The 26,597-nt window shown below is 38.5% G+C and overlaps 2 protein-coding genes across 5 annotated transcripts in view; one reads left to right on the plus strand and one right to left on the minus strand.

Annotated features, from left to right (window-relative positions):
* The window catches only part of SMC4 (structural maintenance of chromosomes 4), a gene marked incomplete in the record, with an annotated part of 1,657,727 nt that extends 1,636,764 nt beyond the window's left edge, over window positions 1-20,963 (minus strand). Inside the window, 4 exon segments of the mRNA XM_044070462.1 lie at window positions 18,727-18,917; window positions 19,569-19,707; window positions 20,649-20,677; window positions 20,792-20,963. Of these exon segments, the coding sequence (XP_043926397.1) occupies window positions 18,727-18,917; window positions 19,569-19,701 (324 nt within the window).
* A 231-nt stretch (window positions 20,964-21,194) lies between these two features.
* The window catches only part of IFT80 (intraflagellar transport 80), a 2,191,035-nt gene continuing 2,185,632 nt past the window's right edge, over window positions 21,195-26,597 (plus strand). For 3 of the 4 annotated variants that reach the window (XM_044070463.1, XM_044070465.1, XM_044070466.1), the window contains exon 1: window positions 21,195-21,275. The gene's annotated coding sequence lies outside the window, so the exon portion shown is untranslated. Of the gene's footprint in view, window positions 21,276-21,320; window positions 21,534-26,597 lie in introns of those variants that run through there. The other variant, XM_044070464.1, reaches the window with a different exon arrangement.

Consider the following 26,597-nt stretch of genomic DNA (forward strand, 5'->3'; position numbering starts at 1 on the left):
TAAAATGCCTCAACCCCTCCAGGACTGTCTTAAGTGTTTGTGAAAAGGAAAGCTTATGAAAAAGCAATGAGGTCCGTTATTTTTCGTTTTATGTATTTGAAATCTGAACACATTTTACTGTTTAAAACATCTATTCAGACAGAGCTATGTCATGTGATTTTAGAAGTGTATTTTTAGTGTGAAATTGACTCACCTGAAGGAATTTGAGCACTTAACGGATGAAAGTGCTCCTTTGTTTGTGCAATAAATTTTGCATGGAGCATAGTTGTGCCTACCACCGTGCGTTTCAGAAGTGGGATTTGGTTCAATAGCCTGTGTTCATTTTCAGTGGGGAATAGGAGAAGCATCAGCAGAGACTATGTATGGAAGTATCCTCAGAGCAAAATTCAGTCATGGAAGGATGTCAGAATTTCAAAATGGTACAAGGGAATTCATCCATCAGTTGCATGCTTAGACCCCCCCCCCCCAAACTGGCCATAAATACAAACTTGTACTGCAATTAAACATTTGGATAATTTTAAATTCAGCTCAAAGGTATTAGGAAATAAGAACACCCAGAAAAGGCTTATAACCAGAACAGCAAACATTCTCACAAGTTGAGGGGACTGAATCCCCCAACATTATTTTATTTCTATGCCCAGAAGAGACATGACTTCACAGGAAAACTTACTTGCCAGAACTTTCTAGACAAAATACAGAAGATAGAAGTTGGAGAAATATTTTTGCTCAACTTTGGGTCATTACTAATGTAAATATAATGGCAGTAATACAAAAATGCAAGTGAAGTAAACACATAAATAAGTTATCTGGACAGATTTTTCAATTTTAAAAGGCTGCTGATGGAGCAGACATCATTCAGTCCAGGTATCACGTATGCATTTAATCTGATTTGCCAACGTAGTTCAGATGCTTCCAAAAATAAAATGTGTGGGAGCCCCCCTCTTATTTTCAATTAACTGATCTATCACTATGAATCTGAAATGATGATCCTTGTGCTGGATAATGTGTTTGGCAAGTGCGTTTTCTGATTTGCCTTTACTAATAGTGTATTGGCGTTCGTAAATACGCTCTTTTAATCTACGCTCAGTCTTGCCTATGTAGAATCCTGCACATTTTTGACATTGTGCTAAGTATACGACCATCCTAGAGTTACAGGTACGTTACAGGTACATCTACAGTGTATGTCAAATCTGATATTATTAATTATAAATCTATTGAATTCATAAATATATCTACACTGATTACAAGTTTGGCATTTAAACATACCCGGCGTTCGTGTAGGCTTGCCGTCAGGTTGTTCTAACAATGATTTCAGGTTTTTACCTCTCCTAAAAGTAACTCCAGGCCTGTCGCCCACCTTACTAAGTATTGCGTGGTTGGAACGGAAAATGTTCCAATTCTTGATGATAATGTCCATGATAAGGTGGCTATTGGTGCAATATGTCAGAATTAATCTGTTATTGATGTAAATGTCTAGTTCTGGGCGGTCAACTTGCAAAAGTTCTACCACATTTCCAGTCTCAGAGTGTGAAACGATCTTAAGGATAGGTTGATAAGTACCATTCCGTCTCTTGTTTGTAACCTCTTTTACTAAACTCTCAAGTAAATTGGAAGGATACCCTCTGTGAAGGAACATATTCATAAGTGTTTTACATTCATCAAGGAAGTCCTCGTCAAGGCTCACCATCCGGGCCGCTCTAACAAGCTGCCCCTTAACTACAGACCTTTTTTGGTAGTTAGGATGGCAACTACTGAAATGGAGGAAGGAGTTAAGAGTGTGTGGGCTTCCTATAAATGCTGGCAACATAACTGTTCAAATCCTCTTTCTTTGCTAGCCAAATGTCCAAGTATGCAATGGCATTAACATTAATGTTAGAGGCAAGACACAAAAAGTCAGTAGACAATTACTATCAGCTTCATTACCCTCTAGTAAAATAAAAATGTCGTCCAGGTACCGTGTACAGTACCTGATCTTAGACATAAGGGTTTGATTGTTCAATACTTTCTCCTTTTCCCAATACGCCATTACAATGTTAGCCAAACTGGCCCCACAGGGTGACCCCATGGCGACCCCTGTTTTTTGAAGATAGAAATTCTCACCAAGCATGAAATAGTTGTTAAATAGAATCATGTCTAAAAGTTCAAGGACCAGTGAGATTTCGTCAATTGGGGCTCCTTTGTTTTTAAGAAAAAAGGTCACCCATTCGGTTGCAATCTGTAGAGGGATACAAGTATACAGGTCCTTGACATCTATTGTCAAGAAATTGTAATTTTTGTTGAATGTAAACTCCCCTACTTTTGCTAAAAAGGACCAAGAATCTTTACAAATTTGTTCTTCGTCCTGCAGATATTTCTGTAAAATAGTGTCAACTAGTTTGGCACAGGGGTAAGTTGGGGATCCTCTTCCATCGACTAGTGGACGCATGGGGGGTTAGAGAGATCCTTGTGGATCTTTGGTATCCCAAAGAGACAAGGGAATCTCGGAAATAAAGTAGTAAGATTTATGTTGATCTTGATCTAATCTGCCTTCAAAGAGCATTTCGTCTAAGTTGTTTTTAATGCTACGATAAGCATTACTAACTTCAGACCTAGAACTTAGAGTATGCCTCGTTAGAAAGTAAATCAAGCATTCTGTCGAAATAATCAACTTTATCGAATACTACAACTCCCCCTCCTTTGTCTGGTTTACAGATGCGTAAGCAATGTAACTTCACAAATTCAAGCAGTAACATTTCTTCCTTACGAATGTCATTTGTTCCTACATTTAATGAATGCAAATTCCTATCCCTTAAATCAAGTTCACACATTTTCAAAAGATTGAATTAAGGGATGTAGGGGAGGATTAAACATACTAGGGACTCTCATAGTGTCATCATATGTGTTGTTACTGTTATGGTCAAAAAGCAAGTTGAAATTCAACTTGCGAGTAAACCTTTTAATGTCAATGATAGTCCCTACTAGGTCCAGCTTTTGTTGAGGGACATATGTATGTCCTTTAGATAAAAAATCTGCCAATTCATTCGGAACGGGTACAGAAAGAAGTTGTAGATGTTAAAGTCTCCTGTTTGGTTGGTGGAGATTACAGGTCTCACATCTTGATCAATAAAGGAATTCAAGCTATTATCTAAAACGTTCTCTGGGCTAGTAGCTAAAACGTTCACTGGGCTAGTAGCAGAGACAGAAAACAACTTCGTAAAGGGGTAAACATGGAATATATCGTTGTCAGCACTAAAAGGGCCTTTCCCAATATTGGAAGGGAGGACGATGTTGCTGACGGAACTGATGGTTACAGTCTCTGTGGATTGCATTTCTGTTGTTCATTGTTCGAACAACCTGACGGCAAGCCTACACGAACGCCGGGTATGTTTAAATGCCAAACTTGTAATCAGTGTAGATATATTTATGAATCCAATAGATTCATAATTAATATCAGATTTGACATACACTGTAGATGTACCTGTAACTCTAGGATGGTCGTATACTTAGCACAATGTCAAAAATGTGCAGGATTCTACGTAGGCAAGACTGAGCGTAGATTAAAAGAGCGTATTTACGAACACCAATACGCTATTAGTAAAGACAAATCAGAAAACGCACTTGCCAAACACATTATCCAGCACAAGGATCATCATTTCAGATTCATAGTGATAGACCAGTTAATTGAAAATAAGAGGGGGGCTCCCACACATTTACTTTTGGAAGCATCTGAACTACGTTGGCAAATCAGATTAAATGCATACGTGATACCTGGACTGAATGATGGCTGCTCCATCAGCAGCCTTTTAAAATTGAAAAATCTGTCCAGATAACTTATTTATGCGTTTACTTCACTTGCATTTTTGTATTACTGCCATTATATTTACATTAGTATTTTATTAGTAACTTTTGTATTTATTTTTATGTGTTGTTAATGCTTTCTTAGCTTAGAGTGGTTAGAAGATTAAGGGTTTTTATTACTGTATGGTTATTTTATGTGGACCATTTGCTGATTTTAACTTAATAATGAGACTAATTAATTTTTAAATTTCAAAATTAGGTCACCTTTTGTGTGATTGGCTAACAGATCAATTAACAATGAGCCTAGTATTATTTAAGCTTTTTAGATACAAGTGTGTTGTGTCTGAAGTCTGCATATGTTTGCAGACTAAAAGCGCTTTATTCAATAAATTTTTACTGCCCTGAGACTGCCGGTTCTTTGCCTTATTACCCACTGCTTTGGATCAGTTTTCAGTTTCTAGGTTTGGAGACAAAGCCAGAGAGAGGCAAGATTATGCTGGTTTGGACATGTGCCGAGGAGGGATGCCGAGTAGATCGTGAAAAAGATGCTAAGGATGAAGCTACCAGGAAAAGGAAGGCCCAAGATAAGGTTTATGGATGCGGAGAGAGAGGACATGCAGGTGGTTAGTGAGAGCAGGATGCACAGGAAAGGAAGAAATGGAAACAGGCGATCCGCTGTGGCGACCCCTAACGGGAACAGCCGAAAGATGATTATGACTGAAGTCTTTAGGTAAAGAAGTTAATATACATGTGAAAAAAGGGAACAAGTCATCATCTGCCACACTACTGCAAGTGTTACAAGGATATACACATTTTACCCCAAAAAGATGGGAATTACATACAGAAGAAAAACAAACAGTCAAATTGTACTAGAAAAGGAAAAGCAGAATAAGAGGATGAGAGGATGAGAAAATATTACAATTTTCCCTTAAGATTGGAGAAGTATAGACTTGCACAGAGATTAAGGATTGGCACTTTGCTTTCTTCCTGCACAGGCAGGGGAGACTGTAGATATCTGGTTTCCAAAAACACAACCCAGACAGTACATGAAATAGGAATGGTATTTTGCTCGCCTAAAAGTCAAGAAAATTAGCAGGGTTTAACATTTTCTAGAAAAGATCCAAGTACCAACTTAAGAACAAAGTTACTTATGCAGCCTTTTTACACAGGCTTAAGTCCATTAAAAAAAAAAAAATGTAAAGTATGAGCACCAGAATGCATATCTACTGTTGTGTAGATATCCAAGAGTGGTTGCTATGAAAAAGGATTAATACTGGGGAGGTCACAAATTCCATCAGCAGCCATACTGTTAAAATTGACTAAACCTGAACACAACCACAGTCCTGTCCCTCTACAAATTGTTTTTATAAACCACAATTAATAAGAGGTGGATACGGGCCCCATCACCTCCAGAACAAAACAGGGAAACTGGTCCATGTGCATCAGTGGAACTTGAGAACAGAGGACTACTTCTCAACAGTTTAGTTTCTTCAAGAGTGGGGTTTAACTGCCCTGTCCTTCCCCTGGACTCAGAGCAGATACAAGTTGACATGAAGGTTTTAGAAAACCTTCTCTGCTCCTGGACCGAAACCTTTCCTACAGTACCTAAAGATACTTTGACAGAAGTTCATTCTCTGTGCATCCCAAGTGACGCCTCCAAGTACATCCGCAGTTAACTCCTACAGACACCTCTAGGCATCAAATACTGCTTTTTCATATTTGAATCAATTCCAAAACCATGCATCAATAATTCCAAAACCATGCTATGAACAAGCTTTTAAAAGATTTCATCTTAAAGCTAATACACTGGCAAAATAAACAGCATTAATAATTGACCTCTGTCTAGTGCAAGTAAATGTATATTAACCATTTTTAATAGATAAAATTCAGTTTTCTAAATATCTCAACAACCAAGTAACACACAACTCCTTAGCCTCATACGAGATCTCTCAGCTAGCAGAATAAAATGCTGCTAGCAGTGTGTGCAAGTTGTTGCTGACATATTGTAAGTTTACAAAATATTTCCTGTGACTTATAAAATTCAGTTAAAGACCTAGAACTTGAAATGAATATCGCCACTATAAACAGTTTGTGCTAAAGAATTTGCTATTTATACTTTTCATAACCTCTATGGTTCCAGAAAAACATTTGCTTGAGAGAACATAAATGTGATTATGTCAAAAGCCTTACACTCCACCCAGTGGAAGTTACCCTGCAAACTTCCCAACCTCCATTGGAGTGAAGTTGGGGAAGAATGACTTCAAACCCAAAACGATACTCAATGTCTACTACACATACACAGCTGACAGGATCAATTTTAGATTAACATGCATTTTTGCATTTGCAAAATTCATCAATTTTACTTATGAACACACAAACATTCGTTTTGCTCTTTGACTACATTGGCTTCACCTGTCTCAAATCCAATCCACAATTGTTCAGACCATGGCACTGTCTCAAAAAAGGAGACCACAGGAGTCGTACATCTCACTTAACACCAATCACTTCCTCACGAGTGTATTTTCCACCAAAAAAACAAAAAAAAATTCTCCGTATTTTCTTATATTAGAAGAGCAGGACTTCAGTGCACACCATACCGGGGTGGAACAAATCTCATGACTGCAGCGAGGTACATGTTGCTCTTATTTACTGCACTAAGCTACTCTGGCTCAAAGTTAACATTTTGACTTTGTGCTGTCAAACTGCATTCCCCTACCTTGCCCTAGGGCCATTTTTCTACTGGTATGTCTGGTCATTCTATTGAAATGAAGTCAAAGTAGTGAGCCAGGGAATGAGATGCTGTGGCATACTCAGGGAAGGAACACAAGGCCTGGAACTCTGAAAATGAACCCCCAATTTGGGAGAACCCAACTCAGGAGTACGCTATTCATAGTATTCCAAGAACCAAAACAGCACAAGAAAGGAGAAAAATATTTTGCTGATAGGCAAAGGGGCTGGAATTTATTGAAAACTGGCAAAGGAACCAAGGTATTGGGAGAAAATAACTAGAAAGGGAAAGGTAATAGAATGAGCAGAGGCCAGGAATTTGGACTGCAGGTTAGAGACCACCTTTCCTATCAAAAAGATTGATATCAGAATATAGGCAGAGAAAAAGAAATAGGGGCTCCTACATGAAAGGCCAGCAATGGTAGAGTTTTTAATAGAACAGGAAGCTGCAGTTTAGTTAGTAAAGCATATAAAACTACTGCACAAGAATCAGGGGAGCTTAAAAAGGATCGGGGAGAAAGATTGGATACGCAATTCAAAGACAAATGGGGGATACATGTACATCTCACAAATAGGAAAGTCCAGAAGATTTAGGACTTGCCTGGAAAGTGCTTACACAAGTATTTTTATGCACAAAAGTATTTTTATACCAACAAGTAAATTTTGTATCCCCCCCCCACCAAGTACACTCCAAACAAATTTTTCCTCAAGTGGATAGCAAATGTAGGTGTGACAGGCAATAAAAAAGGTGGCTGGGAACATCTTTTCTGAAAGTACAATGAGCTGGCAGACTTGGGATTCCCTGTGGACCACTGAATCTGTCTGACGCCGAGTGGGCAGATGCTCGAGTTATGCTACAGAAATGGAATTGCCTAGACATAGTAAATCAAGTCTAGACCAAATTTACTAGAAGTAGTGAAAATATAGTGACTGACATAAAACTGGAATTGGGATCATTAGAAGAGGGAATTAGCAAACTACAGGAGAAAATAAAAACGGGAATTGTGGAATATATGCAAAGCAGGACCAAGTGTTATGTATAAAAAAAAAAAAAAAACACACCCATTTTTATGGTCATTATGTCAGGCAGTCTTACCCATTTGCAAGAACTTCTCAAACTGTGCAAAATATTTTGCAGTGACTGCTTCTACTCCCAAGAGCATGGAACTACATTTAACAAGGCAGATTAAGGTTTGTATTCTCAACTGTTCCCACACTGGATTACAGGCTAGCCCTACAAGGAAACAAGATGTCAGCAAGTCTGCTCCAACAAAAGTAGAATTACTATGAAGTTTATTATGCTGCTGTCAGTTTCAACCAGTGTAGAATTTCACTGGAAATTAATGTTAAACCTTTTCAAGCATAATGGTCCTTTAACTGGCCCTCTTGCCCTTGATGTACATGTAATACTGTATGCAGACTACTTAATATAAAATCAAAAACCACAAACTTAGTGTTTATTTCACCATAACTCCCAACTTTATTACAAGAACAGTAATGTTAAGAGAATAAAAGCCTTTGCAATGGTCTGAAATGCCTGTAATTGTGAAAGTTATCTTGGAATAAGAGTACAACTTTCAAATAGATCCATAACCTTAAACCTTCTGCAATTCACAAATCCTGGACATACTATGCAATCGGTTCCATCCAAAGTAAATACAGTTCATAAAACACCTTATGAAATACTACTAGTTCATTGCTTACAGTTTCCCCAAGCGGACAACCACAACAAAATGTACTTCCTAGTACAAGATAGTCTATTGTTAATAGATTCATATTAGTACTAGGCTAACTGCTCTTTTGGGCCATTTGAAGCCTAGCCAGTTACCCAATGGGAGAATCAAACCCTGCACCTTGTGTCTTTAAGGTAAGCAGCTTAACCATGTCATCTTCCATCCCTAAAATGTTGCGTTACCATGCGTTTCACTGCGAAGTCTTGAAGCCAGGACCCAGTGCACTAAAGTCAAAGCAAAATACCACTATGCCAAATGAGCGGTTTGTAACAAAAAGTCAACCTATTCAGTCCCAAATAAAGTACATAAGTTAAGCTGGCACATCCAATCACCATAAAAAACAAAATACAGGTCAGTGAATACTACATGCCAATATTCTGAAAATATACATTTCATCTCTGCACAAAAGGAGGCACCTCTACAGACATCTCACACCTAGAAATAGCAGTGACTGGATACCTTTATCATAACAGAACGCTCCTTAATACTTGCAAGCCTAGTCTCCTACTTTCAAAGCTACCTTACCATTACATTTCAGGCAGTATGACATTTCATCCTTAACCCTGTACCTGTAGGTTAAGGCGTTTATCGTTAATGCTCTGCTTTTAATAAAAGGAGAAAACTGCCACACCGCAAGGAAAACATGCCACCACAGAGCAGTAAGGAGACAAGACTATCTTGGTCCGTTAACTAAATCCAAGAAAGCTACAAGCAATAATCCAAAGATTTTCACACTTGCATTGAAACTTGGTGGCATGTGGATCCGTTTACTTCGACAATTCACTGAAAAGAATTAAATACATTTACTATAACTCATGCCAATCTTCTAGGAAGAGATCAGATGTCAAATATGCAACACACTATTCTTTACAGATTAGACCTCAGACTTGAGTCTTCTTCTAGTACTCCAATCAATGCCGTACCATATATTTCACTTCCAGACTCTCAGCAAATACACCTCACAAGACACTACTGCTTGGTTCAATAATGTCCACAGCCAAAAAACCCAAATAATGTAAATCTTTAGACACTGGGCAACTATGCACCACTTCCAAAACAGAGTACTGCATCCACATATAAAAATGCCAACTACTTCTAACCAAAATTAAATACTGCAGGGACTGGCTATACTTAATTGTAGCTCAAAAGTGAGGAACACCATCCATCTGAGGTAAATGGCAACTTGAGCACCCACACCCAATGAAATTTTGCATAGAAACAGATACTAACAAAATCGTGAGTTGTGGCAATACTAACAAAACCGTGAGTTGTGGCACTAACTGAAACAGCCACCACATCATTGCTGTAAAGATTCCAGGTAATACTACACCTTCTGCAATCACTCTGGTGTACTTTCATGCACTAAAATGTTGATCTTTACCAAGCAAAGAGCAGTAAATTAGTCAAGTTGTTAACCAACTGAAAAAGCTGTTTAAAGTATCCAACACCAAATTTCTGCAAGGGCAACAAAATTCACTGTTACCAGCACTTGGATACGCTTTGCTCATTATAGTATGCCATTCTTTACACAACACAGCCATGATACTAACCACACAGAATAAAAAGGTAACATTTACACATCAGAATGTAAAATCTCCACTAACGGTGTTAGTCTGTAGAACTGTTAAGTGGATTCCAGTGGAGGCTAGGGCTAGTTTCTTACTTAATTTCATATTTAAAATTGATGACGTATAACCACTAACTTCAGAATGACTGACTTCTTAAAGACTCCACTTCCATGTCAGAAGTAAGAGACATACTTTTACCAAAGCTGCCACAGAGAAAGTATTTAAATCAAAGCCACACCTAGACCGATTTGCAACAATGTTAAAATAGTAGTGGTTCTCAAAAAGTCTACAGATATTCAAGTACAGCAGTCTTTGGGACCCCCAGTTCAACTACATCTGCAAATATTCCACTAGCCCTTACAGGATTTGCACTTCAATCATTTGGCAGCAGATATTTTGATGAAATCAGTAAAAATCTACAACTGTTGTATTATCCTGAAGTATGAATTGCTGAATGCATATCACACAAGTGTTTGCAACTATTGTACATATAATTGTGTAAGCATATATTTAACTGCTCCTGTTAATGTGCATACGTGTTGCTGTTTAGCTCAAGTCTTGACTGAAAAATGAGCAGACATATTTTCGAAGATACAAGTTTCGCTCATATGTTGAGCGAACGAGGTTCGAAATTTTGAAGCTTCGAATATAGAACACAGAATATAGAACACAGACCCCCTAAATATACTAGATGTAAAAAAATGCCAGTATTACAAAAAATCCATACACCTCTTGTACTGTAGGAATGACAAGCATATGCAAACCAATACCAGATATAAACCAATGGCTGGGATGGTAACCACAAAAGCCAAAGATTTAGCCCCACTTGCATTTGGCAAGCAATACTACTACCAAGTTAGTAAACCACATACAATACGAATTTACAAAACTACTTTCTAGAGCACATGGGAAAGGAGGCTTAGAATTCAGAGGAAGACCGCAGCCACCAGAAGTATGAGGAGAGATGGGGTCAAATTCACTGGTCAGTGAATAGGTGGGAGAAATTTCAGAAATACGAGTACACATAGGCTCGCCACTAGTTCATTGCTGTTCAAATAAATGTACTTGAAATAAGAGCCATGAAGCATTCAGCCTTTGCATCTGCCCACCTCAAGAGGGAGGGATGCACCTGTGGTCACAAATGCTTCTGAGGAAGAGTCTGCAGCCACCACCGTTGAGGTGGCCTGTACCATTATGGTGTAGAAAGGAGTTGGAATTCAGATTCTTGTGCATTATAGTAAATGTAATAAGACCCAATACCTTCAGAATTAAAGGTACCAAGGGACATTCTGCACACAGATCTGTTGTGGATCTTAAGGATAAATCAATAAAACTAATGTCCAAGTGACAAATGACCAAGGAGACTATCCTCAAAAGACCCCATTAAGGAGTCAAGAGATGTAACCAATTACAGGAATAAATTTTGCATCAGTGAAGGTAAATGGGCCGCTACAAGAGTCCAAAAGGAGAGGTTGGCCCCTAAAAAACAGAACACTAGAAATCCCCAACTCCTTTGGAATCCTTGTGAAAGAAGGAATCCCGGAGACCCAAGAAGCACATCCATTCCAGACATGAATAAATGTACGCACTGAGGCCATCTGAAAATTGCTCTTTTCAACTCATTTGTTCAGTAGGCTGACAGTAACTTCTTGAGATTTCTGTGGAAAGAAAGAATAAAAAGCCCGTCAGCTCTGGTTGGACCTCCTGGGTGTAGGTTTTGTTTTGAGAGAAAAAGCTTCTTGCAAAAATCTTGGTGGGTGGGACACCTCTGGATAGAATCCGTATCCATTTGTCCCATAGGTGGAATAACCACAAGACTGGTTAGAAATATGCTTCCCCCAACTGTCTCCATAGTGGATCAGTCAGACAGGCCTTCAGGGATTCTGGGGTTTTCTATTAGAAAAGATCCCACAGAATCCCTGGTTCTGTGGGTCATCATAGTTCCTATGCCTGCATATGTTTAAGGGACTGCCTCAGTTAAAGACTGCTTATGACAGAGGCAGCAAATGCCCAGATTTGTTGACAGTGAATGACGCATGATGACATTGCGATGTCTGCCCCAGGTGGCATGGAAAGAACGACACTGGTAAACATTTCTGACAGCAGTCAGAAGTGGTTTCTCTACTCTGGAGACAGATTTTCCAGGGCAGGTGTAGAGGAGAGGCCACTGGAACCTATTCCATGTGGATGGCACAGGCCCATTATTGCAAAGGAGCCCCAAAACATACACCTGCTTCCTCAGCCTATCCACTGTCTGGGACCGCTCACAGAGCGGACCAATAGAAAAAAAAAAAAAAAACTGTTTAGTGACTTGTCAAGTTTACAGGAGGAGCTTGGGACTAGTGTGGCTCATCTGTAAGGATACAGAAGATCTAATCTCGTTTCCTTGGGACTGGCTTATGGGTGTTGGGCAGTTAAGATTAGAGTTGGTGATTTTAGGAAATCACCAACTCTAATCTTATCAGCACAAGGGCCCACCAAAGAGGAGTCTCTGTACACCTCAAAACAATACAACTGTCCCGACAACGATGCCCTGATGCACATAGCTCAAAGCTATCCAAGGAGGCATCCTCCAGAGGCAATTGCGGGAAGCCCTTTATCCTTAGTCTGTACCAAAACTTGGAGACTCCAAAAATGGGGAATCTATTTCCCCAACATAGCCTCCTCTTAGGTGGCTCAGGGGATGCTGCTACCCTCAAGAGGGCTGCTTCTGCATCAGGGCAGAAAGTCTGGGGTTGACAGAATAACTTAGCATGTCGTCTAAATTAAGCAAGGGCCAAGGGGTGGAACCACCCCCAAAAGTGAACCTATGGATATACCCTCTGCAGAGAAGTAATCCTCCTGAACACAGCACCCCCCATGTCAACATCTAGCAGATTTGAAGTGGCCTCTCCAGTTGTCACCCCACTCCCCCCAGGAGTGGCACCAGAGAGATCCATGAAGCCACCAAGATGTTGGCACTGTTGTGGGGAAAAAAAAAAAAAAAAAAAAAAAAAATCAGACCCAAAGATTCGATAGAATGCCTCTAAAAGCAGCCAGAGGAGGCACCCCCTCAACTCCTCACAGCAGACACTCAAATCTTATCAGATAAGGACAAAGCCTACACAGTCTGATCCAACAAAAACTTGGATCTCAGATCCACAAGGATCCAGATGGAGAGATTGTTCTGAAATTACCAGAACTGAGGGGATCCAGCATAGAGAGGTTTCTGCAAAAGGTAATCCAGATCACAACCTCAATGCGTTTCTATACAACATGGACCTTGTCGCAGAAGGCAGCACTCAACGAGGTTTAGTACAATCCTGGATTGTAGTACTCAAACTGACTTCAGTGGGATGGAGTATGTGAGCAAGTCTGAGCAGCACATGCTCCTTAACCTTCAAGCGTTTTAGCATGACAGAACTATCCTTTGTTTTCTTCAGATCCAAATCTCAGTTGGAGCTTTTGCTACAAATTTGTTAGGTTGAAGTCTCTAGAGCCACAGAAGCCCTTTTTCACAAGCAGCTTATTCCATGGGTAGGCTAAGGCTCTGCATGCAGTGGCCTTCCATTTGTCACTTCTAATATCTATTTTAGTGAACAGTTCTTATAGGCCCCCATACATAAAAGGGAACGGTTAAACCGAAGTTGTTTGTACAGTGCAGTTACTATTGTAATACACGCATACTCAGGCATGTGCCCTACATAATAATATTTTTGTAAATCTGCTGTACATGCAGTTTCTGCCCACTGTGCATCTTCTAGTACACGAAAGTGTGCAGCATGTATTCTTAAAAATGACAAAACTGACATTTTTAGGTTTGTGTGGGATTCCAGTGATCAAATTTCCAAGATTCTGCACAAATGAATAGAGACAACTAAATATGACCACAGACCATGCGTTTTGTCCTGAAATTCTGTGATTAATGAACAAAAGCACCACGTTTCAAATAACTTCTGGTTTACGGGATTTAAGTTTACGGGATTTCATGACTTCCAAAATACAAGGTTCAAGGCAGTGGAGAACAGCCTGGCCATGCAAGGCTATACTGCCTTCCACACATTCAGATAGAGAGCATGAATGAACGAAAGGTAAAGGTGCATTTTTTAAAGTCAATTACACCTACAGCCTGGTGTAAACAGTACAACACCCTCAAACTACTCCATCTTCAATTAAACTACTGGCAAAATACCCTACCACACCACTGCTAGCTATGTCCCACAACATGAACCAAGAAGCACATGCCTACATGCACTTATTGGAATCACTCGCCATACAGCCCAACACATTAATGGGAAGATCAACTATCCTTCTATTAACTGCATGACAAAATCATAAACATGCTTACTCAGAGGTTCATTGACTTGGTCATTACAAATGCTACGGAACAGAGTCTGCACCTCCACAAGGGGTTCTTATGCCCTACACACAGTACTTGCCAATCAACATTGGGAGAGTCACTGAACCCCCCCCTCCCCCCATGGCAACAGACCAAAAATCAGTTTTCCATAAATCAGTTTATTTCGAAGTACTGAACCTGTCATTACCACAGGAGCAAAAGCCTCTTCCAAAGCAACTACAACCTACTAAGCAATGGCGTAAAAGTCTTACCACCCCCCCCCCCAGAAATCACAATGCCAACTAAGCAAAGGTGTCCACATATGCCCTGTATCTAAACACAGAATGTACAGCCTCAGCTGTGTCTGATCAATAAAAGGAAGAACCTGACGTCCAACAAGGAAATGACTCAAGGAATTCTCTCGAGCAAATCAGTAAGTACTCTGAAGCAGATTACGAAGATAAAATTGCATCTAAATCCAAGGATAACCATAAGGCACTCTACATCCGAAACGTAAGAGAGAATGCCCAACTATGTGCTGAACTGGTATTAGATGGTACCACTCACCCCCATCCCAACAGCCATACCTCAAACCATACCTTAGACATCCAGGCGTCCAACAAGATTTGTCTGCAAAGCCATGGAAAGACTTCAACAAGGACACAGGTGACCTTCAAACTCTAGACCCAACCCAGGCTGGCTTCAAGGGTAGATCATGCTTATTAAACCTAGTAGACTTGGAAGTGAAAGCCATGGATAAAAAAGTAAAATTAAGGTAAGCGTGCATACTGCCCATGTTGGCCTAGTTAAGACTTGACACAATCCTCCCACTCAGTATCATTGAGAAACTCTCCCAGCTGGGGATTAACCCTTGTGTCACTAGATGGGTAGCCAACTGGCTTACCAACTTTGACATTGTGTTCTATTGTGACAACCTGCCAGCAAACCCATCACCAGTTGCGTACCACAAGGATTTACTTGGAATCCATTTCTCAGTCATGACTTAGACAGCCTTTGGCTTTCCAAGTTCACAGATTGCAAATTAGGTGCAATCATTCGAGTCCCCCAATGAGGTTGCATACCACAGGAGGTGCCAACAGGCAAACGACCAGTGCCAAAGCCATGGTCTAAAACCAGATGCAAAAAGTGCATTACCCCTTTGTAAAGCAGAATTCCCAGCAAACTACAGCACCCACACAAGTTCACACCCAGTGGCTTACGATCCAACACGTAGATGGCAATTTGAACTTCGACCACCAAGTCTCCACAGCAGTAAGGAAAGTCTTTTACGTTGCATATCTCATTAAGTAAGAGGCATTACATCCAGGTCCAAGGATGTTACAACCCACTGTACTCTACCCTCAAGACCATTGAGAGCACAGTGCTTCCTTCTACATGTACCTTGGATACCTGCAGCAGCTAGGGAGACAGAGGTCTCTTGCCAAGAGACACTGCCTCCAAACCACAACTTGGACAGACTGAAAGCCCCATCACTGTACTCTGCTGTATAGGCTGTTGAGAGGGCAAGTTGAGAGAGCAACTTGTGTCTGGCCAAAAGGGCAGTCTCTGATCCTGCCCTGATGAATATGATGTACATAAACAAGTCAAATGGCACAAGGAGTCACTAGAGGGATCTTAACCTAGCCTATAACATTAACAGAACATGCTGGAGAGATCTCTGAGACTGCTTCTCTAGAATAAACTTCAATTCACGTGAAGCAGAGCTCCTCACAAACCCTATTCAAGCACAGCCTAGACAAGTGGACAGGGGACTGCAAAATCACCCCAGGGGGGTGGCACATGTCCATCACAGGCAAGAGTAGTCAGCATTTCAAATTTGCTGACAATTATGTCTAGTAAGGTAGATGCACATACAAGAGAAGCAACTAAGGGTTGTAGGGGGAAAACTGCAGACAGTATTAGTATTCAATGGGAAGCAATTAACCGGTACAGATGGGGTTTTGAGTGCAATGAAAGCATTGCTTTATTAAGTGTCAACATGCAGCTTCAATGAAAGTTGCAACAAAGAGGACATGCTCCATGTGTGATACATTTAACCGCCTGCTGTAGTTTCACAGCCCTCTTCCCCCTTTATCTTTTACTCAGAGAACTAGGTATCAAGTTTAGAAAACTGCACACCAGTTGACCTAGCTACAGCTCTGCATATTTTAGACAAATCAAACAAACATTTTCACAGAACTATGCAGATAACACCTATACACATTATTTTTGGCTCCCTTACACAATCTACTCCATATCGCCCCTCAATTGCTAGTCTGATAATCCGTCCCTAGCTCTACTCTTACATGTCAAAACAAAAACCATATACAAACATTCTGCCTACGCAAGCCAACGCCCTGAGGAAATTCAATGGTTTTCCTAGTGTGTGCAAGGAGGAAAGTCAGCAGGACTCTGCACCCATCCTTGGGCAGCCCTGCAGGTATTTCCACCACTGACAAGTCACTGCTTTCCGGTGCACCCCAAGTATACTATCCTCCCTCTTCTCTCACCAGGATGAGAGATGCCTACCCTCTCTAAACTAAAACACCGTAGCAGCATCCTTAAGTCAGGCTGCCAGGGCCATAATTCAAAGCTTTATACCTGTACAGACTACCTATTCTGTTTGAGGAGAGTATCATGTAAACATTGAGAGTTATGTTTAAAAAAAAAAAAAAAATCTACCTATACAAGCCAAGCCCTGTGTTTACAGACACTTATTTCCATACCAATTGGCATGCATTTGATCTGCAGCAAGAGGGCTGGAAGGACCAGGAAGGCAAAGATGAGAATTTTAAGTGTTTCGCATTCTAGCTGGAGTTTGAGGGCCCCTTAAGCATGCTCTGACAGCAGTTACAGTAAAGCTGACCAATGTGAGGCTGGTGTTGGTAAAGCACTCCATGCCTGTTTCGGCATCCAGATCATTCCTTCAGGCAGACAAAAACTACAGAGTTTTCACCTCAAGCAGCTCAAGATATTTACCAGTAGGGAGTTTACACTGGATTTGTTAGCTGCCCATTCTCATGATCGCTTGATAAATCAGAAATTGTCCCACAATTCTTCCCAATTTTAACAACTCCTTCAATCCTGGGCTCTCAGCCTTGGTTTGCAGGTTCAGACTTTAGTGCTGCATCTACATTTTGTATTCATCAGTAGTCCACCTTTCTCTTGATTTTTTTTTTTTAAAAGGCTCCCCGACACCTCTTTATGAAAATTCTGTTTTGTACTTGGATATTCGTGCAATACATCTGTTCCTCCTCTTTCAGTATTACAATTACAGCACCTGCAAATTCGGTTAGCTTTGTAAAATTCACTATCAATACTAACCATCAATTTATTCTTGGGGACAATGTTTGCGCAAGATTTTAAAAGTTGTTACTATGCACTTTTTACCTGCAAGATCAGTACTCCCTGTGATCTGTTGGTATTCATTTAATAAACTGTCTACAGACAATTTCATCCTTCACCCCATCACGTTCATTCTGTCATTTCACATTTGCTGAAACAGACAAGATAACTCTCTTGCAAGACCTCAACAAAACGAAAGCCAAAAAATTATGTTAAACTACTATCTACTTAAAATTATGGAAGTAGAGTTTGCACACTGTTTACACAGGACCTGTAGCTCATCCCAAGAGAATAATGTTCTCATTAGCCACTAAAAATGGTACTTGTTCAAACCAGGATTTAACTGTACATGGGGAGGGCAGCACATCTGTTTGGATGGCCTGAAATAATTTGACAGAAATTGCAGTTTAAAAGAAATGCTTAACATACACAAAGTTAGCATCTTAATCTCATATTTGATTACCACAATGACACCAGCAATCAAAGAACACCCACAAAATTAAGATCTGAAATCTTATTTTTGAAGTATCAAAAATAATGAACCACACAATGCAAATTACATAAAGCATCTTCCAGACAGATTTGCTCACTCACATTTTCATCTTTACTCAAGCCCATCTTCTCAAAGAATTAGTCCCAGTTGTAAACATAGTTTTTCATCTTGTCCCAGTTATTTTCATATGCACACAATGAACGAACTCAAATAAAACTCCCATCCTCAGCTACAAGTTAACTTAAAATATTTGCAATATTAAAAAACTGAAATTGTCCTTTAATGAAGTACGAGACGCACTTAGCGATGACATTATGTAAATGCAAGTATTTCATTTTAAAAAAGTCTACACAAAGTCATTTCTCAAACTTGCATCACCGCAAAGGCTTACATATTTCACACAGCCAAGCAGAAAGTGCAAGACATCCTCCAGAATAAGTGTCAGATACAGCAAATCAATTAAACATGGCAAGACTACATAACATTACCAGCCTTTTACACCTCAGATTTCATAGACATGAAAAACATTAAGTGTTTAGACTAGAATACTACAGTAAATATAAGTAATGTTTGATACAGATATGCTACAATGACCGATTCCAACACTCCTCAAGTGCTTTATACTTCTACAGCACAATATCTGGGAAAAAAAAAAAAAAAAACACACACACATTGTGGCAGCTTACACAGTTTGCATAGAACTGCGCTATTATCAGTTTTTCATATAATTGATCAAATCATAAAATGCAGATGCAAGTCATCTACCTTGTGAAAAGGTCCAAGAATCTTCTCCCCTGCGTAAGATTTAAAGTTCCGGTTTACAATGTGCGTTATCATAAGACGAGGAGCCCCTGCTTCATTGGTCATTGCTGGAGGTGGAGGAGGAGGAATACTACTCAAAATCTCTTCTACAGTTCGATTATCAACGGTCTCGGATGGAACTTCAGAAGCACTGTCTATATATAAAAGCACAACTATGGGTTAAAAAAATGCACACAATACACAACTTCACAGTCTTATAAACAAATCCATACAACTTCACTTTTCAAAAGCCCCAAGATCAAAACTCAGTTAACACTCTCCAGTCCCTCATTCAGAGCAGCCTTATACCTTATTTCAGCTCTGTCATCATAGGACAAATTGTAAGTATTTACTACACCAGCACCAGACTTTGAAAAGTCAGCAAATATTTGGTATAATTTCACTTAAAGTGTGTGTGGGGGGGGGGGGGCAAACAATCAATCTGATCAGGTATCCAAAGAAAAATTCAGGCACAGTTACTATATGGGCATGCAGTAGTCAAGCACATTTTACACAAAATCTAAACAAAAACATGTGTTTGCTACTACCAAAATTCCCACTCTGTAGCACAGAGGACAAAAATATACATACACACTACCAAATTCTAGCAACCAGAACAAACCCATCACTACCACTGTAGGAGTCAAGTATCCAGCTTTCTTAAGCTAATTAGCCAACCACAGCATCCTGAAGCACTGATGTACATGCCTTGTAAGACTATTGAAGCCTGGAAATATTACACAATTAAAAAGCGTAACATCTGCACGGAAAGGGAAGAATTAAAATATAGTTAAAAAAAGTATTACCTTTTGGAGGATGGTCCCCATTTTCAGTAACCACTTCTGTCTCCACTACATCTACCATGGGCTCATCGTGCAGCTGTGGTGTCTTCCCTTTAGGTTTTGCTGCAGTAGAGGATTTAGACGTCTTGCAAGGCATTTTAAACTGGGAAGAAAAAGAGCACACACACCTCACTAGAAGTTTCTCCAAACAAGTACGCAACCCAACACACACACGTGTTTAATACATTAATGTCTTATATTCATTTACTATACTTTAAACATTAAACTAATCCATACAACACCAATAAAAACAAAGCGTAGACCATTTCAGTCATCCAAAAGTTACTGGCAAGCAAGCCTTACTTTTGCTAAACGATGTATCAGGAAAATAAAGGACACACACAGCAGCAGCTCCCCAGCCCACTGTAACAGTGACGTTTTTCTTTCACTGGGGACGTCATTAAACTCGAGTGAATTTCACGTGAAAAGTATTTGCTGTCATTGTCACAAACAGAGAGGCCATCGTATTAAAGACAGCGGGGCAGTCTCCCCAATAAATAAAAAGTAGTGTTATGCTCAATACAAGAAACAAGCAGCCTTTCTGAAAGGCTGAAAGAAAACGCACACAAGGAATTTTAAACAAAAAATAATCTTTTGTTTCAAGCACAGGAGATCTAGCCCAGAATATCTAAATGTATCAAAAATAAGATGCATAATGTATGACAGACTGCGTTCACTATTACCAAACAACAATTTCCACCAGAACAAAAAGATTTTAGTAAAATCTACTTAAAAAGCTACTACACAAGCATTAACTAAAAAAAAACATGCAATAACACACAGTTCACACACATAGCAAAAGGTATTTTTAAACAATAAACAAACCCGTAATTGTTTGCAATAAAGAAAACCAAATGCGCACATGTGTACATAAACAAAATGACAAAGCTCGATTAAAACGTTGAACACAATGCAATGTCAGTAACTAAGTTTAAGCTTCACAAATAGAAGATGCCCCACAAAAAATATAAAACACCACTTCATAATTATTTTAATAATTTTTCAAGATAATCCCGCTTAAAAATAAAAGTAAATATAACTTACCTATTAAAATAACTGCTTCTATGATTGTCCTATATAAAAAAAATCCAAATATATAAAGCAGCACGTTACAACACAAAAACAAAAACCAAAGTAACTTTCAATTGCTGTTAATAACCGAAGTCTATATAGCCAATCAATCTTACACAGCTCAGTAAATCCACTCGAAAATGGCGCTTAAAATCTGAAGTCGAACAGAAATTCGTTACAAGTACGCAAAGTATGCTGGGAAATCTTTACTAGCTAGTATCACAAAAAGTGGATGCTTGCCAGTTTTTTTAATTTATTCTGACTATATGTTGACATAATACGTATAATGAATTGTTGTGTATACGTATATAAGTAAAACTAAACCAATATAAAGATAGCTATTGTGAAAGTTGGTAATAACTGTTTATAAAATTGTGATACAGTTCTTGTACAAGCTATCTTTTATGCACACCAAAGAAACAAACAAATGTTAGTTGTTACACTTTTATGGGAAGTGCGTGCCAATATACATATTCGTAACGGTACTAGTTTGTAATCGTTAGCGTTTCTGTTGCCAAGGAGCAATTCACAAATCTCGCGATTGTGTAAACATTACAGACGGGAGGGTTTTTTTCTACAAAGATAGTGAAGAAAATATCTGTAAGTAAAATACGTTGACAGATTTGTTTCTGGGTTTTCTAATTGTGCATTTTTATTGGGAGAAAAAAACGCTGTAGTTAGACTATATATTACTCAGATTTCACATTCTATTATCCTATTAGTATGCGAAAGCGGTGCGGTCTCAGTAACTGTACAGTACAGTAGTTTAATGTAAGTGTTTTGTGAAGTAACACCAGTGGATGCAGGACTTGTGTGCTAACGTGAAGTATCGTCTCGTATGCGCAGGACTAAGGCTAGGTAATCCAGTGGATTATTGACTTCTGGGGAGAATGTACAATTACAAAGTCTTGTCTTTACGTTTCCATCTTCATCTGAAATTGGTACGCTCTAATAGAGCTTTAGTGCTGAGGAATTGTAAGGTAGAATAGGGTTATAATTAAATCATATTTCATAGAAATGGGATTCTGTGTCTTCCCCAGGTATTACCAACTGTTGTATAGTACTGACAGTTAACAACTGGATTTTATTCACTCCACTTGACCCTTACTAATTTATGAATGTCATTGTATGTACTACAGGAGACGGCGGGTGTTGTATCCCAGTCCCAGGTGACAATGGTGGTATAAGGCATACCTCTTAACCCACGAAATTTGGCCAAAACCTAAAATAGGAGAAACAACGGTCCAAAATAGGTACAAGTGTTAAATACTTCTTATATAAGCTTAGAAAGTTGACAGAATAATAGGCGTGTCATTAACATGTATTTTTCTGAAGGATGTGAAGTATGAAACTCAAATGTTGTCGTTATTTAGTGACTTCAGTCCTTCGAGATTTGCAGGAAACCACAAATTTTATGAGAAATAGATCCAAAGTATGAGGCAAAAATCTGCGCATTCTGAAAATGTAGCCATTTAATAGGTGTGTTAAAAGGGGGTTGATGCTGATAGTTTTATGCATTGCATCGTACTACTAATGTTCACATTAATGAAGAAAAAAACTACACATTTTTCTCTGCAAGAAATGTAACATTTACAGGTTATGAATCATTCTGTATATAGCACAAATTAAATGTTTCACTATAAAGATGTGGATTGAAAAAAATGAAGAAATGACATGCTGGTCCACTCACAGCAAACTTAAAAGACAATGGGATGCAGAGGAAATGTACTATGTTTTACTGGACCAACATAAAGTTTGTAATTATTTGAGCATTTGGACTAATAGGAGCCTGTCACCAGAAATTAGATTCAGTGCTTAAATATCCACTTGCCCTTATAAAGGAAATTGCATTATTTATTTTTCTTATTAGTGGAAAAAGACTCTTGAAATGTTACTGTGGAAAGACTGGTGTGCAGCATATTAAGTGTCCAGAAACTGGTTATATTAGTAGACACGCATATATCTCAGCTGTCCAGATTTTTGCAGAATCTCCATGTTTTGCTTCATGTTTTTGGCCTGTTCCTCATAAAATTTGTTCTGGCAAATTACTTTGGGTTAAAGTCAGTAAATAATGTACATTTGAGTTTCAGACTTCATACCCCATAGAAAAATGCATGCTAATATGTATCCTGTTATTTTACCAACTTCCGGAGTTAATACTTATTTTTGGTCTGTTCTGTCTCCCCATCCACACTATTTTAGGCTTTGTTCAGATTTCTTGTAAGTAGTGTGCACAAAGTTATGTGCAAAATGACTGACAGGCCTGTGGCAGCAAATTATTTCCATCGTTGTAGATAAAACATGTCAGCTATGGCTCTTCAAGGACATTTCCCTACATCTCGGGAAATAAGACCAATGCTGATTAAGCTATTTATTTGTTCAGTATGGCAGTCAGTTTGAACTTGGTTGTTAAAACCATGTAAAACTTGGGGGAGTTTTCCCCTCTGAGCAATTAACAGTGACACAGATACGATGTATTAAAGGGCAACAAGTGGTTCTTATTCTGGTAATGAAGGATTTTATTATTAATTTACGCAAACTGCTATCTCGGAAAGTTAACAGTAACTGTAAGATTACCGAAGTTTGCATTTTTTTGATTCTCTGTTTTACTCATGACAAGGGAGCAGGGTGACATTCTATTCAAAACACTATAACCATAAGCTTTAATGGTCACTAAGGCCTGAATAGTCATGTAGTTTTAACAATATAACAACTTTTTTGTTACAAATTAGACAGAGCCTGAAACTAACACGTTACCACCTTTTTTTCTTTTATTTTATATAGTTTCTTTCTTTCTGTGAGGTAAATCATAGTCTGCATAGTGCAAGTTTACAACAACATTAATTTTAATCTTGTATCTTATTTTCTTGATAGTGAAGTGATATATCATGAAAAGGTAGCGACTGTCACCTGGATATTGCTCAGAGTTCATATTTTCTGTTGACCAAAACATCTGTTTCACAGGATGTGCTTCCTTAGATAGACTAACAAGTTTTAAATCAACACATAAAAAGTTATAATTTATAATGCTTTGCCAACATTTGTATGAACATTGCATCATTTGATGAGTCAACTACTGCCAAATATTTTTTCCCATTTCCTTTCCTTGTGTTTTTGGAACTTTTTTAAATAAAAGCTTTGTAAACTTTTATTACACTGCTATCCAAAAAAAAATAGTTTTTCCAATTTGCATTTTTACCATGGGGATCTATGGTGTGTTCATTGACTTTAATGGAGCACCTTTTCTGCATGTGCGGTGGTGCACCCATTAAAGGCTATAGAAGCAACACAAGTTATTCCATGTGCTGACTTCAGTAAGGGAAAATGGGGAGCTTAAGTTCAGTGATATCGGCATGTATTAAAGTATTTTTAGGTAAAGAAAAGAAATGTACCTGGGGGTAAGCACTGTTTGACAGTTTATGCACCTTATTTTGTGGTGCAAAGGTTTAAACGTTGGCATATCTCCTGAAGTAATCCCTTCCCCCATTTCATCATCATCATCCCTTTCCATTTTTATTTAAAACCTTTGGTTGCATTACATGCAAGCCTCAACTTAGGAGTTCTAAAGTGTCTAGTCAAATGAGATAATCCTTGTAGATCAGAGTGCAGATGATGTGTGCTGTATATTTAAGAAGCATGTCAAGGCTGTACATGCATGTATAAATTCCAGACATGTGCAATCCCTAATGCCATTTTGTAAGAGCAGCCAGAGAGTGAGCATGCATGATCGCAGTTTAGTTTGTAATAGTGTGTGTGTGCGTATGTGTGTGTGTGTGTGTGTGTGTGTGTGTATATATATATATATATATATATATATATATATATATATATATATACCCATACTACTTTTCTCTCTTTTTGCTGTTTCACTTTTTTTACAGCTGAATACTTTTTCATCAAGTAAAATTTCATTGTTTCCTCTGTTAGACTGCAATTACTACATGTATCTCAAAACATTTTTACACTGTTTAAATTTCTGTAATCTTCTTAGTGTATTTTCTGTTTTTTAACTTTCAACAATGCTATTTTTGTGTATACATATCTTTTCATTATGCATGCTCACTGATTGTTGCACTTTCTTCTCAGTTATCAAGTGCCTGTTTACACGTTTCTAATTTGTTTATGTTGAAAACATTTTTATCTATTTTTTTACATTGTTATATAAATTTGTATGGTATTATTTCTGTTTTTTTTGTCTGCTTTTGCTTTATGTGGAGCTTTTCTCCCCGGGTCTCCACTGAAAATGGGATACTTGCAGAGTCTGACTCTACCCAATAAACACATGTAAGTAAATAAAATAAATACAAGTTATTTAAGTTGGTCAGTAAACTTCTGCAGTAATGTGTTTGTATAAAATAAAACTGTTTGAACAGAACCCACAAAGAGACTCTTCTGTTGTGTCCAAAGTAGGAGAGCAACATGGTGTCAGAATCGGGATTGCAGGGAGTAATCAGAGTCATGAGGTGCCGAGACAACAGTGAAGGTAAAATTAAAAGAAGTGAGCACAAAAAAGAGCCAGAAAAGTCAAAGGTAATGAGAAGTAGCACAAACTGTTTATTTGATAGAAAAGACAAAACTGGGCATTACAAGGGCACAAACTGCATTACTGAGCAACCGAAAGGCACTAACAGTTTAACTAAAGTAAATGTTTAAAATAAAGGTATTTGATGAAACGATTAACAGTAAAGCAAAATGAGCATGTTTAAAGTAAAACTGGGCATGTTTAGAGTGAAATGAGCACAAAAGTTCATTGGGCATGAAAAGGGCTTAAACGAGCAAAACTAATATAATAAGGGCAAAAAGGGCACATTAAGCAAAAATAAAACCACTGCATGTGTTTTGGCAAAGTGCTGTGTTTAGGCAAAACTACGACTTCATATTGTATCAAGGCCATAACTAAAGTTAAAGTATCTCAAATTGTGTAAAAGGTGCTTATTACTGTGCATGTATTTTGAAGAGTTTATTGTGTGCAAAGTGCAACTATTTCGTGAAATACACTCAAAGTATAACCATTTAGAAAAGTTTCTTGTCTAGATCTATGTTCACAAAGTGCCACCATTACTGTTTCTTGCACTGTAAAGAGTTGCCTAGCAAGGTACTACCATTTTGGGGACATTTCAGTGTACTGTGTACAGTTATTCACAAAGTGCAATTACTACGAATGTTACTGAGTTTTGGGCAAGCTACGTCCAGTTTATTTGCACCGTGCAGTTATTTGATGTGTTTCTTACACTGATAAGAGGTGGTTTATTGCAAAACGATATTACAAGAGTATTACAGTACTTGAGAGCTTTACTTCATTCACATTGTAAAGTTGTTGAGAGGTTTCTTAAAATTATGGTAAATGACTTTAGCATTGCAAAATGATATTACAAGAGTGTTTAAATGCCCGAGAAGTTTATTTTGCAAAGTCCAATTATTCAAAGGTAATGAGTTTGTCCATTAGCATAATTTCGAAAAGCTCAAAGTATAAATACAGAAGCACAAAGGCAATGGACAAAGTTACAAATGTTGGCTTAAGTTTCTGGCTTATGCGTGCGTATGTATGCATGTTTATGCTTATTTGCATAATCCTTCACTGGTATGTGTTAATATGGGCGATGGATTTGGAAAGCCTCTACCACTTGTATTTGATTAGAATATTGCAGAGAATTGGAGAATATTTGAACAAGACTACAATATTTTTATACAAGCAGCTTATGCATATAGAGATGCATGCGCCAGGGCAATCATTTTGCTAAACTTAAATGGATCAGAGGCCATGGAAAGAGAGCATTCATTTGTGTATGCACCAGCAGTATATGAAGGAGAAGGTGAAAAACATGTTGTACAGGCTGAATCAAGGGAAGATCCCGAGTGGTTTGATGCGGAAGTTCAGAGAAATGTATAATCCCAGGCAAATATTACTTTAGAGAGAGGCAT

This window comes from Protopterus annectens, chromosome 4.part1 (assembly GCF_019279795.1).
Source record: "Protopterus annectens isolate FY-2018-M chromosome 4.part1, PAN1.0, whole genome shotgun sequence".
In the NCBI taxonomy this organism is placed as follows: domain Eukaryota; kingdom Metazoa; phylum Chordata; order Ceratodontiformes; family Protopteridae; genus Protopterus; species Protopterus annectens.